At 39.8% G+C, this 13,168-nt stretch overlaps 1 protein-coding gene across 12 annotated transcripts in view; it reads right to left on the bottom strand.

Annotated features, from left to right (window-relative positions):
* The window catches only part of CELF2 (CUGBP Elav-like family member 2), a 375,608-nt gene that overhangs the window by 52,899 nt on the left and 309,541 nt on the right, over window positions 1-13,168 (bottom strand). For all 12 annotated transcript variants that reach the window (XM_049814458.1, XM_049814466.1, XM_049814453.1 and 9 more), the window contains 3 exons: window positions 6,774-6,853; window positions 1,718-1,876; window positions 231-294 (listed from right to left, as the gene is read on the bottom strand). In XM_049814458.1, coding sequence (XP_049670415.1) covers window positions 231-294; window positions 1,718-1,876; window positions 6,774-6,853 — 303 coding nt within the window. The remainder of the gene's footprint in view (window positions 1-230; window positions 295-1,717; window positions 1,877-6,773; window positions 6,854-13,168) is intronic.

The following is a 13,168-nucleotide window of genomic DNA, read 5'->3' as shown; positions in this document are numbered from 1 at the left end:
AAACTGTTTGCACAACCTGGGAGCACTGGGTTTAATTTCAGTTTCTGAAAGAGGGGAGAAAGTGTTTCTATTGATGTTGAACTGTGAGCTGTCCCCTGCCAATACATCTGCCACATTTAACACACAACATGCCCCCCCACCCCCGACAATGTGATTATTAGAGGTATAGAATTCAATAGCTTAAGAATACAACACATAGCTGGAGCAAAATGAAATGGTTTTTAACTTACCGGCCATTTGCTGAATGCCGCTGAAGGCACCCAAGTTACTGGAGGAAGTTGCTTGCTGCAGAAGCTGCAAATTAACAACACAACATAGCAATCTATCTGACATTAATGTAACAAATGAAGATAAAACTAAAATGAGCTATCATTTCACATTTGGAGTATTTATGCTTTCCTTTACGTTTATATAGTCTCTTGCTTCTGTCTATTGTTGGAATGAACATCCCTAGAGTCAATGCTGTAAATCCATATTAATGTCTAATCTCTATTAAGAAACACAGAGACACAAGGGAAACTCAATAACATTGCTGCTTTAAAACAATTAATCAATTTATTCTTTTTAACAACCAGGTGTTAAATCTATTTAAACCAACATAGCGTGACTAATTACAACCCTCTGTAGTCTAGTAGTTACCATAACTCATCTCTGTCAATCACGGTCCATTCTCCCCCACCCCCTTGAATTCAGTTTTTCCTTTATTATCTTTATGAATCAAGCACACAGATACTCATTAGACTGATATTTGTATACAACAGTTTAGCCTACCTCAGTATTAATTAGCCTACCTCAGTACTAATATATATTTTTAATTGCCAGGTAAATTGCTCTTTATAATTATATCACTATACCAAGGCATTGTACGCATACAAATCGTGTATTTATGCATACACACTACATATATATATATGGACGCATCTATTTGTGTAACTCGGAACCATCAGGAACTCCCAAGTTATCCAAAAGCTGCTCAACCAGACGCCTCAACTCGAGAGCCTCAGAAGGCTCCCTCTCAACTGTGCTGCAGGGGAGTCTCTCTTGGCCACCCAGGACCTAAAACACGTGGCTGTGGATTTCAGATTTCTCCAACAGGGGCAGCAGCTAGCATTTGTTTCGCATCTGACAAATGGACCAAGGAAAACACCCCTCTAAATTTAGGAGAAGCAAATGGTTTTCCCCTGCCACCTTCACTTTCTGTGCAAGTTAGTATGAACCACGCATGTTTAGCATTGACAGGACCACGTGTTAAAGTGAGTGCCGTTTCCAAATGAAAATGTGGAAAATTAGAGGATTGAACCACAACATTCCAGTTTAGAGGCTGCCTCATATAGATATGGCCCCTACAGTGTTCAGCTGCCCATCTGTCCTCCCCTAAGGAAGAACTTAAATTTTATTTCAGCTATAAACGCCAGATTCTAACATTCAAAAGAACAATAAAACTAATGGAATCAAATTTATTTTGCAGCACGAATAAACGTTAAATGCTTGCCTTGGACAGCACTGACACATCTTGAAATGTTTATTCAAATTCTATTCCCTCTTATTTATTTTTAGACCATGTGATAAACATACAGAGTTTTTTTATATAGAAGAAGACATGCTACGTATCCTGGAGGACTTAGCGATTTATTGCAGGGAGTTTACTATAGCTGATTTACCGTGGTTCTAAAACAAATGCAGTATAATACAGCCACCGCCTCTGAAATGAACTTACAGCTAGGTATTGTGGTGTGAGTCCTCCAAGACCTGTGAGGTTTCCCCAAGTGGCAGTGTTGAGCTGTTGCATCTGCTGTGCCAACTGCTGCTGCAAACGCCGCTGCTCCTTGTCCTTTTGGGTATCGGCAAACTTCACCACGATTGGCGAAGAGCAGCCCTGTGGTTAGACAGATCGGGAGAGACAGAAGCGTTAAATCACATCAAGTCACACTCGCATCGTGAGCTCAGCCGTGTCCCACAGGGCCACCGGCAATGGCACGATCTGATCGCTCACCCTCTCTTTGTGATTGACATATGTAGGACTGCAAGGACTAAGATTTTCAGCTTCTTAGGAAAAGAGGCTATGGAGAAATTGTGGATTCCCCAGTTCTTTTTATAAAGCACCGTTCCTCAGGCTCTCTTTTCCTTCCAGCTATCAAAATTGCTGCCAGAGACAGCGAAGTGTACCAGTCCTCTTTAATTAAGCTTCACAGCTGATGAGATGGACGTGATGCTTTGTCTGCAGTCTGTTTTCAAGGCATCGCCAAAGGGAGAGGTGTCCAACCTCCCTGCTGCCAGGGATCGCACAGCCAACACCGCCCTGCCGCCACGGGCTGGCTGCGCGGGCACGCTTGCTGCAGGTGGCTCGCGTACCTTGCGTAAATAGACTGTGAGCAACAGATTTACTTCAGCGCCCATCATCAGCCGGTCACCGCTCCTTGGCATATCAAGGACCCCCAGTCCGAAGTGAGCACAAAGGGTGATGCTGCTAGGACAACTCACCCACCTGCGGTCCGCTCCCAGGCACGCTTTGTATCAAGCACCCTTGAGATGTGAACAAAGGGCAGGATGCAGACCAAAAGTGTCTAGTTCTGGTGATAGCAGCCCATTCCTGATGGCCACCATTTCTTCTACTGCTTCTACGAGCCTGTTGTTACATGATATGGGAGGGCTGTGAGGCGCCTTAGGAAATAGGGGAGCTGTAAGAAAGAACTAGAGATCTGGTCTGCAGCCTACTCCTCACCCATGTCTGAGGGACCCTTGAGAAGAAGTAGGAGGTCATGGACCAGATAGATTTTTGAGGTAAGCTGCATATTTCCCTCGGACTTCAGGTTGGGTATTCCTGGGCAAAGTCACTGAGAGAACGAGACGCGTGAATATGAAAGATGTCTCTGTTGCTTTCGCACTATTTTTTTTTTTCCTTGGTAACAAATGTTTTCATATTTTAACCTTTCAAGTCTTCATTTTTTCAAATCAAGGGAGCAAACTATATACTGCAATGATTCAGTTCTTCGAATTAATTCAAGCATTTTGTGAGTCATAGAAACTGTCAGTCCATTTCGTACTGTTTTCCAACTTTATAGGATCCAATGAATAACTTCCCTCCACCCGCCATGCTTTGTTATACTAATTTCTTGTCTAACTTCAATCTGAATACAATGGTAGGAGTGAAAGGTGACTCAAGCCCAAAAAACACAGCAGCGCTTTAGCCAAAGCGTATAGTGTGGGATGCGGAGCAGGATTATACTTAACCTAACTCTTCCCATGGCTGCTCTCACAACACTATGAACATCTTCAGAAAAGTTCCTGTCCTCGATTATTTACAAAAAGCAGCCGTGTACCTTTTCGCTGAAGAACCTCACACCGGGACAAATTATAAGAATATTCACAATCAACAGATGAAATAAACAACAATAATATCTCTTGTGTGAAGATCTCGCATCAATACTGTTCCTTTAGAATTATCTTAGAAAATCATCACTTGTGATTTATTATTCCACCTCCAACTCCTTTCCTGTGCGTTTCATTGTAAAAAATGTCTTTCAGTGTTTCAGTGAGGAAGAAAGGAGATACGTACCACTCCAGCAATCAAATAAAGGTTATGAAGGAGTCAGCTTGTTACACAATTACCTCTCTCTAGTGATTTTTATACTAATATTAAAAACAAGACCCTTTAAAAAAAAAAAGAAAGAAAAAGGAGCCAGGAGGTAGAGGGTGTGAGAGAGATTTTTCCGGTTTTGCTAATAAAAAAAGCAAGCTGTTTCTATTTAATATGAGGATTGGTAGCAATGGGCTAAGAACAACCAGAACTTACTGCCTTCTACATAGATGTACAGGAGAATCAAGCCTATATCCAAAGAAATAAAAATGAATTTCAAAGCAAGAGACATTATATGGCTATTTCAGTTCTCAGTTCAGCAGCTCAGCACTCAACACTACAGCTGACACCATATTTATGAATGCTTAAATGTCAGTAAATTGTATAAAAACAATATCCCTGCAATTTATGAATCTATAATTCATTTTTTCACTGTCTGCTCTATATTTCATTACTTCATCATTTTCAAGAGAGCAAACATTCTGAAGACTGAAATTATATGTAGCAAGTGGCTCTATATGAGAAAAGGGTTGTTATTGTTGCATCAGATTTACTCCATGATAACAAATTAGTGTCTTCTACTGGTGCTGCATTTGAATGTGTTAAACAAACAAACAAAAAATCCACAGAAATACGATAGAAGAGCAAAAACTCTAGAGCAGCAATTATGTTTTTAAAATCAGTTAATTTAACCAGGTCAGAAAGTCAGGTTGAAAGAGTAGTAAGAGAATTCGTTATTCTAGCAGCCTTGTTCACCTGGACATTAACATCCCCATTGTTCTTTCTTAGGCCACTTTGATAATTCATATTGGTCAATGATGTGTGGCAAAGAACTGAAAATAAATCAGAGAAAAACCCTGTAGTAATTGGGTTGAAACGTAATTGTGTACTACATATTGTCCCCCAAGTCCACTTTTGTTTGCAAAAAACCATGAAACAAAAGTGTCCAAGGACCGCTGTTTCAGGCTGAGAGTCGAGACGTAACACTAGCTAACCCAAGTTAACTTTTTACTAGAAGAGTACTGGCAAAAGTGAGCAAAATTGTTTTTGCATAAAAGGTGATTTCTCTTTTATGCTTTCCATTTTCTGTCTTGAGGGCAAGCTCCCAGCACATACACAAGGTGCACCTCCCTTCCTCATTCAATGGCATGGTATCTCCATCCCATTTAGAGCCATTTTCTTCCCAACAGCTGGTGCTGCCTTCATACTTTTCTTTGTGTTGTCAAGCCAGTAGGTACAGACTCCATTGAGTCCCTCACCCACGGAGCTGGAGGGTGTACTGCTTCTCTCCAAGAAGGGACTCTCTCCCTAAGCTCAACTGGCACAAAGACCCAGACGTTCAAAGTGCAAAATATTTGGAATCGTCTTGCCAATTTGGGGATCTCATTGATGACGTCTCTAAAGGTTTTGAGAGGTATTTTGATCCAAGCGTAACTATTCTATGGAATTAATGTCAACAGGAGTGTCACGTCAAAATGCAGCCTCTTTTGGAGTACTGCATACAACAGAAGAATGGGAGAATTTGTCTGGGAGGTATTATCTCTTTAATTTTACCATCTTCTGAGGTAGAGCTGTGTAAAATTCATTTTGCTAGACAGAAAAATACATTAAAACACATGGAAAATATAGGTAAAACACAGTATTACCAATAAACATTTCCTTTTTACTTGGAATCAAACCCAGCGAAACATTTAGGTCTGAATTAATGGAGCAGTGCATGGCAGACAAATTACTACGAGTATTATTTCAGAGACTCAAAGTGGCAGTTTTTTCACAATATACTGTCAGACTGCATAGATTGTATAACAGCAGCTTTCTAGTAAAGATAATTTCAATTATTCTCATCTCATTGGCAGATTCTCATCTAAAACTGTATACTCAGGGTCTAAAAATGCATTGCACTGAAAAGAAAACACATTGATTATAAAAGAAGCTCAACCAAATTCAAACATGATGTTTGGAAAGACAATAGCTTTGCAATGCCGATATCATCACTTGTAGTATACAGGAAACAGTTAGTGACATTTTCATGCACTGGGTTGATTTTTATCTTCTCCTTCTTCTTCTCCTCTGTCCACCCTCCCACCCCTGGTCTCCCCCCTTGGCTCGTTACACAAAGCAGCTCAACGACATGACGCAATAATGATTGTTTAGCACCCAGCATGCTTTGGGAGACTAGAGCATTGCAAAGAAAAATCACTGAGAAAAAAAAAATTGAAAGGTCCTGGTGGAAAACTAAATAAAAAAAGAAACAAGTGCACATAACATCAATGCCACCTCTGAGAAAAATCATCACTACACGAAGATACAGTATACATAATACAGTATAACATGCACTCTCCAATGATAAGCTAGAAGATCCAGAGTAAGTAAAGACTTCATACTTGTGCGGTTTTTTGTGCAAAATTCTGAAAGACCATGACAAAAATCACAGACTGAAAAAAGTTTTGAGATTGCCAGACAAGCCGTGGCATTCGATAACCACTCCAATGAATGGATCGTTAGCCTGCAGCTATATTCACATTTAGTGAACAGGTTTAAAGTTTTGTGTTGCTCATCATGATAAAATATGAGGCCGTTGAGGCAGTTTGGAAGGAAATAAAGAGCTTTGCTTGTGAGGGGCCAGCCACGATGGTGCTCTGCAGGAAGTGCCACACTTTGATATGCGCTGTCATCATTAGCATTTTTATTGGCTACATGAAGAAGGAGAAATTATATTAACTTAAAAAGAGATTCTATTTGCAGAAAAACACATGCACTAGTAACTCAGCGTGGCCAGGTAAATCTCTTGAACTTTTTCTCAGAGCAGCACAAACCACAACACTTAAAAATCTATTTAAAAGAAACTAAGATTTTTCTTGGGGGGGGGTGTGTGTGTGTTAAAATTAAAGGTAATTTACTCATCAGATATACTCTGAGTATGACTGAGGAGCGGTATTCACGGCATTTTTATTTTCTGCTGAATGCCACTGAAAACAGGATCAAGAGCCGTGTTTGGATACCACACAGCAACCTTATTGTGTGCTTTCAGGTCATTAAGAAAAATAAACTTCACAAAGACAGGTAGAGTGAGTTGGTAAAAAGTTTAAATCTGTGATTGTCATGTGTCTGATCTGGTCCAGGAGAGCATGGCTTTACCATTCGCAATCATTTGCACAAAGAAAACAAAGAAAGGGCAAATGATACAGTACTGTACCTCCATGGTCTGAGACTGGTGCATGGCTTTGATTGCATTCTGTGCCATTGCCCTTGTAGAAAATGTGACAAACGCACAGCCTGTGGGAACAAGGGGACAGGGAGCAGGAAAGACAAAAAACAACAAGACAAAAGGGTTGGACGCTTGTTAAACCAACACAGTCTACGAGAACGGCCACAAGACGACACTGTTCTCAGTAGTACATAAAAATAAACAACTTCTCTAGTTTATTTATCGACAGTGCTGACTTGCTAATCTGACCATAGATGAAAGAAAAAAAATTAGGTGGGGATGGGTGAGGAGAAAGGGTTTTTCCTTTAATTTTGTTGTTGTTGTTGTTGTTTTTGTTCTTTAGCCACAGGGTTTGAAATAAGTAAGGCTTTTATGTAGACTTCGGATTGCATAGTTTAGTCTATTCAGACCATGCATTAACAATTGCTTGCTATGGCTTTTGTGCAGGTAAATTGTGGATAGTGAATAAAATGACTGGCATCACTGGCAGCTGAACTGGGAACTTAATAAAGGAGTCCATAATGTCACATATTTCCGTGATGCACCAAGAACAACCGTACAAATAAGCAAGAGAAAAACTCCACTGTGTAGCCTGCGACTAAGTGTGAAAAGACTCAGACAAAATTGAGTAATGTAGGTGGAATCTCAACATTTAAGAAAATAACATATTAAAAATAAAAATCTTTATGATTTTTGTTTCTCCGAGTCCTAGACACAAGTATAATTCTTTGACCTACGAAAGCTACCACCAGCTTGAACAAACCTGAAGCTATGTGCATGAATAACTGAAAAATCATTTTTTTCCCTCCTCAGCCTTTTAAATCGTAATGAAAAGCCAGTAGGCTAATGCCTGGGCTATTTTTCCACCCTTTTACTATTGTCAGTCATATGTACACTGGGCATGGTACAGGTCAACTTTTTTAGTGAATGACTCACTGCCCTTTTGACTAATAAAAACATTGCCTTCCGAGATTTACATTTTATTCTTCATGCACCCTTGGGCATCTTAAAGAAAAAGACTGTGAAATTAATGCAGATTCAGGCTGATTTTGTAATAATACCACGGCACACTAAAAGCTTAGCTAAAGCAACACAGACTTATTTCACTTGTGATCTCTAATGACTTTAAAAGTGCATTGATTTTCAGCTCCCTTAGCCTTGCACAGTTTGAACTTAGGTTTCAGAGAATAATTTAGTGTTCCACTCAATTTCCTCAAAACATTATTATTATTACTACTTAAAAGATTTCCAAATGAAGCAAATCTAAGCACTGAGAGGCTAAAGCATATTGTCATTTTAGAGCTAATGCATGAAAGCTACATTCTGGCATCAAAAATACAATATTGTTGCCCCTGTGGCCAATGGGCAAAATAAACCATTTTGCAATCCAACAAGCAACAGATTGTTTGGTTTATGCAAATCAATTTGAGGCATAAAATACCTTTTCTTTTTTTGCTCTGTGTGTACCTGGTAAGATTATCAAGTCAAGACTGTATTCACATTTTAATCAAACAACAGTAAGAGAAAGCAATGCCTGATCATTACCGAAAAGCACTACATCTAGTCATGAAAATAAAGTCAATGCATTTTTGCATCATGCGGTATTATTTTTTTTTCTCTTTAATGTAAAAGCCCTTGATACAAGAGAACCTAAGCTGGCTTCTGTACCTCTGACTGATAGGTGAGCATCATAAAATCAGAAGTCAGAATTCTTTTACACAAACTTCATGGCACTGTTGTGAATCTACGTATTTCTTAGGTAACGTAACAGCTGATGATGTCTTACTATTGTTTAGCCACACTATGTGTCGCTATACTATTCTTATTCAGCAACAAATTTCTGTCAAAGAAAATGATGTAACAAAACAGCTTTCTGTATGGCAATCTAGACAAAATGTGCAGTAGAAGGGTAAATAAACTACAGTACCTCCACTAGATTCCATATTACTGCTGTGCACTAAAATTAAAGAGGCCCAAATTTACCATCAGACTCAAAGTAATCTCTCTTAAAAACATTTCTGTTATTATCATTAACAGAGGAAATAACACCAAGGGTTTTCATTTCTCGTCTTGCAAATTCAATGGGGGATGAGCACAAATAGACATATACTGGAGGGCAGGCAAGAAACCCCATACAGAGCCTTGAATAATATTGTTTATAATGGTCAAGAAACTGCTTCATTCACTTCTTCCGCTCTCATTATCCAGGAGTGTGTACCATAGTGACAATTACTGAATGGAGGTTTAGAATGCATAAGAAGCATGTAAAATGTCAACAAAAATCAATAAGACACAGTTTATGCATTTATCACAATTTCTACCCAGCAGTACTGCTGTAAGTAACTTACTGAGAGATGTTGCAATTAGCAGGTCTCAAAAGAAATGTGAATCAGCAGAGAAATAAAGCTGCGCTCCTCTCAAGATAAAGCAGACTCTCTCTTCCCTCCCTTAAGCTCTTTCTCTTTTTAACCACAAAGCTCAGCTGTTGGGGACTTTCAGCGCCCAACAGTACGGCAAAACCTCCTTCCTTCTTCCTCAGCCCCAATCCATTTGTGCGGATCCCGTTGCCTTTGTCGTGGAGCGAAAAGACCTTCGTAGCAGATCTCTGTAAAGTGCCATATAGCGAGCTAACAATTTGAAAGAAACTTGTTTTCCGGGCAAGGGGAATGCCTGATGAATGAGGTTATGTGGCTTGAATATGAGCATTTGGAAACAGCATTCCACAGAGAAGATGGGACTGCATTTTAATTATGGTTTTCCAGCCAGAGGCTACAAGGTTAGGTCCCCTTGTTATCTCCAGTCGACAGGCCATTTCCCACCGATGGACAGTGGCCATTTGCACAGTAAATACCCAATTTGCCTCAATAACCATGGTAAAAATTCAGCAGACAACCTTATTTCTAAATTATTTTGAAAACCTAGACCTTCAGTTGTTACCATCAAGCACCCCAATTAAATGCTAGCTAATTTAACCATCTTTCCAGACATTGCTACATGTATTGACATTCAAGGGTTGTTTTTTCAGCTACCAAACCTGGATACTCACACACAAAATTTGTATATTTATTATCTGTGCCCATATATTTAATTAGGTGTGGAAAATGGGACCCTATATATTTTATTAATTGTGAACCATGGGATCCTTTCCTTCATGACCAGACTGCCACACTGGAGGGGAGCTAAGCCTATATGATAGGATTCAGTCCACTTAATCACTGAACTTGCATATATAATTTAGGTATTCAGAAAAGCTGTTCTTCTGAGACGCTCGTATTCTCTGCCACGGTCAATGGCAGCACCTTTCTTTTCCTATACAGGGAACATTAGCACTTTAGGAGGATGGTTTTGTAGGGCACCTAGAAAATATTCAGAAGCTGGTGTCTAAGGACACCAGATTTCACTTGTTTAAGTCAGATGAGCTCTGCCTGAACCATCCTGTACTCTTGCTGCAGCTGTTTCTGAGAGGTTGGGAAAACCTCTTTTCAGCATACTCTCACTCACTGTATATCATGAATACAGGTAGTCTTTTGGGAACATACTGCCAGCTTTAGGACCATAAATCACAATTATAAGAGGACAAGACTAATCAGATTTCATGCCTCATGGTGCAAGGAAACAAGAAAGATTTCCGTGGCCTTTTACCTCATCCTATGAAACACTGCATTGATCGTAGTGCCGTTGCCGAGGTCTTCCGGACCAATAGCTACAAGCAAACTATTTCTGTTCTACCATACTGAGTCTCGATACTTCAATTACTCCCTTCTTACTGAAGCTATGGAACTCTCTGGGAGAGAAAAGGTGGAGAGGGGGATATTTCTATTGCTAATGCCTTGAAACTACTTTGTTTTGTACCACCAGCTACCTAACCACAAAAAAACCCACCAAAATCCTTTTGTAAATACAGCCAACCTGCAAGTCACCTTGCAATTATTTATCACCTCTTGTTTCAAACTGTCAGGGGTCACTAACAGAAACAAAAGGGGAGGGAGAAAGGAGGTCTATGAGTTTTAGTTGTTTCTCCAAGGCTGCCTTCTCGCCCCTTACACCAGATAAATGATAGACTGAGGAAAGGCTGCTTAAAGTAATTTCCTCCTGCAGGCAGAATCGGAGGGAGGCACCCAGCCCCGTCACAGAAGGTATTTTGGAGCACATTATCACATTTGCCATCTCGGCTGAGAGAATATCTAAACTCACAGGGTTGGTCCTTACCCCCCTCCCACCCCGAACTGAAAGAGAATTTTGAAGAGGCTGTGAAATTTGATAAGCTTCTTCCTCGACCCGTGCCATCCCAAACCTAGGGCTTGCTGCTCGAGCGATTCAATTATTTGAAATATTTAAAAAAGCTCAGCACTGCTCCATTTCAGCTCCCGCTTCACTCAATTCTTCTCATCTCAGGCTTTCATAGACTGTTTTGAAACGTTCAGTCAGCAGTTCATGCACAGTCTAACATAACAGCAATACTTGCGAGCTGCAAGTGAAGTAGAACATTTTTAAGTATGGAAGCCTCAAGGTAAGGTGTCTGATTTCATACCTACAGAAGAAACCTTCCACATAAAACTACCGTGGTCTACCAGAGGTCTTAAAGCCCCCAAACCCTCAGTGAAGCCAAAGGGAGATGCAAAACCCCTTGACATTTTTTTAATCAGGACTAGAGTTAAAAATGGAAGTTTAAAACCATGGCTTTAAAGTTCTGGAGAAGAAAGAAAGGCAGATGTAATCAACTTACAAAAAAATACATACAGTGACCCCTCTGACACAGAAGAACCCTCAAGAGATTTTGAAAGTCATCCAAGCAATTGCAGTACTACGTACGATGGCTGCGCAGCTGGTGGTGTAATGGTTGCACTACACCTTCCTAGTTCATGGTAAACAAGGTTTTTCTTCAATGACTGTGAAGAGACAATAGTGAAAAGCTGCCAAAATACTCCTGCAAGAAGTATTTGGGATCCTCTGAGATGAAAGCCTCTATTTAAAGAAAAGATAAGGCTTGAATAAAAAGCTGTGGAAATTGAAGCGTGATAAAAATAAGCTCTAGTTGTGTTAAAATATTTCTAGCTGAGATTGCAAAGTAGACTTTCCCTTTTCTACACAGTGCTAATATAGTGCAGTCTGAAGGAAGGAACAGCCTGGGAAACAGCCTTCTAATGAAGACATCACACAAAAATCTGTCTTAGTGGTTAAAATACATTTCACCTACAAATTAAGACATCGAATTGCTTATGGTACAGACATTTGGTCATTAGATATTGCTTAAGACACACAACAACAGGTCTGAGACCAAGTGCAACAACTCAGCCCAAAGTAACACATTTTGAAAAAGTCACAGTGAAGCTCTTTAGTTTATGCATATCAGACACGTAAATGTAACAAGAGGCGCGTACTGTAAACATGCCTCATGTCTTTGGCTTTACTGACTTCTCTTGACTATTGACCAGATGACAGACTCTAGATTTTAGATTTCCTGAAGTTCACCGTTCCCTCGAAGCATTTCTAAGTGGACAGTCAATTAACCACCCTGCAAAGTACAGACTTCAGTAACTGAAATGTACACAAAACCAGAATCAGATGGGTACCAAAGACCACAGTCTCTAACAGTGCCTCGATGACCCTATGTTGGAATAAAACCCCTTGTAATTATTATTTCACTTCAGACTTCCCTCTGGGGAGGGATTGCTGCAAAGCTGCAGTAATGGAAATCTGAGATGTCGTTACTGGCCAAAGGCCAGCACAGAGACACTGGTCACTTGTATGTGTTTGTTCCTTCTCAGCTTCAAAAGAGTTTCAGCAGGGGAAAAAGAAAATTAAATGTGCCATAATGATTGGAAAAAATTAAAATGTTACTACATTACAGCAAAAGAAATAAGGCGTGGAGGTGCCTCTGAAGAGCAATTAAAAATACAGCACTTCCACTGTCCTTGTTTCCCATCACTTACACACAAGTCAGAAGGTGGCCCCTAATCCAGGCTGTTCCCACGGCTGGCACTTCATGTTACTTTAGCTCAGAAAGGAGCAGTAAATATCCATAAGGAAAACCAAACAGGCATAAAACCTCCTCACCTACCCTTCACTGCAATTAATCATGATGCAAATACTAATTTTCTTTTACTAATTCATCAAGAAAACCCCTGAATCTTAAAGTTATGAATGGATTTTCATGAAATTAAATTGCCTGACCATGATATAACTCTCCAGGCCATTTCTAACCTGCTTTTAAAGCAAAGAAAAAAAAAAAAATCTTTGTAATCAATGTCTGCAGAAATGTTCACTTGTCCCATGTGCCTGGTGATGTTTTGTTAAAAAATCATACAATTAGGAGCCTAGAAGATGTAGAAATATGCATTTTGAGCTTTCCCACAATTTTCATGCTATATCCAACTGTCTGT

The sequence above is a fragment of the Accipiter gentilis genome, chromosome 11 (assembly GCF_929443795.1).
Source record: "Accipiter gentilis chromosome 11, bAccGen1.1, whole genome shotgun sequence".
NCBI lineage: Eukaryota > Metazoa > Chordata > Aves > Accipitriformes > Accipitridae > Astur > Astur gentilis.
Note: the sequence above shows the minus strand (reverse complement) of the source record. Positions and strands in the feature narration are given on the sequence as shown.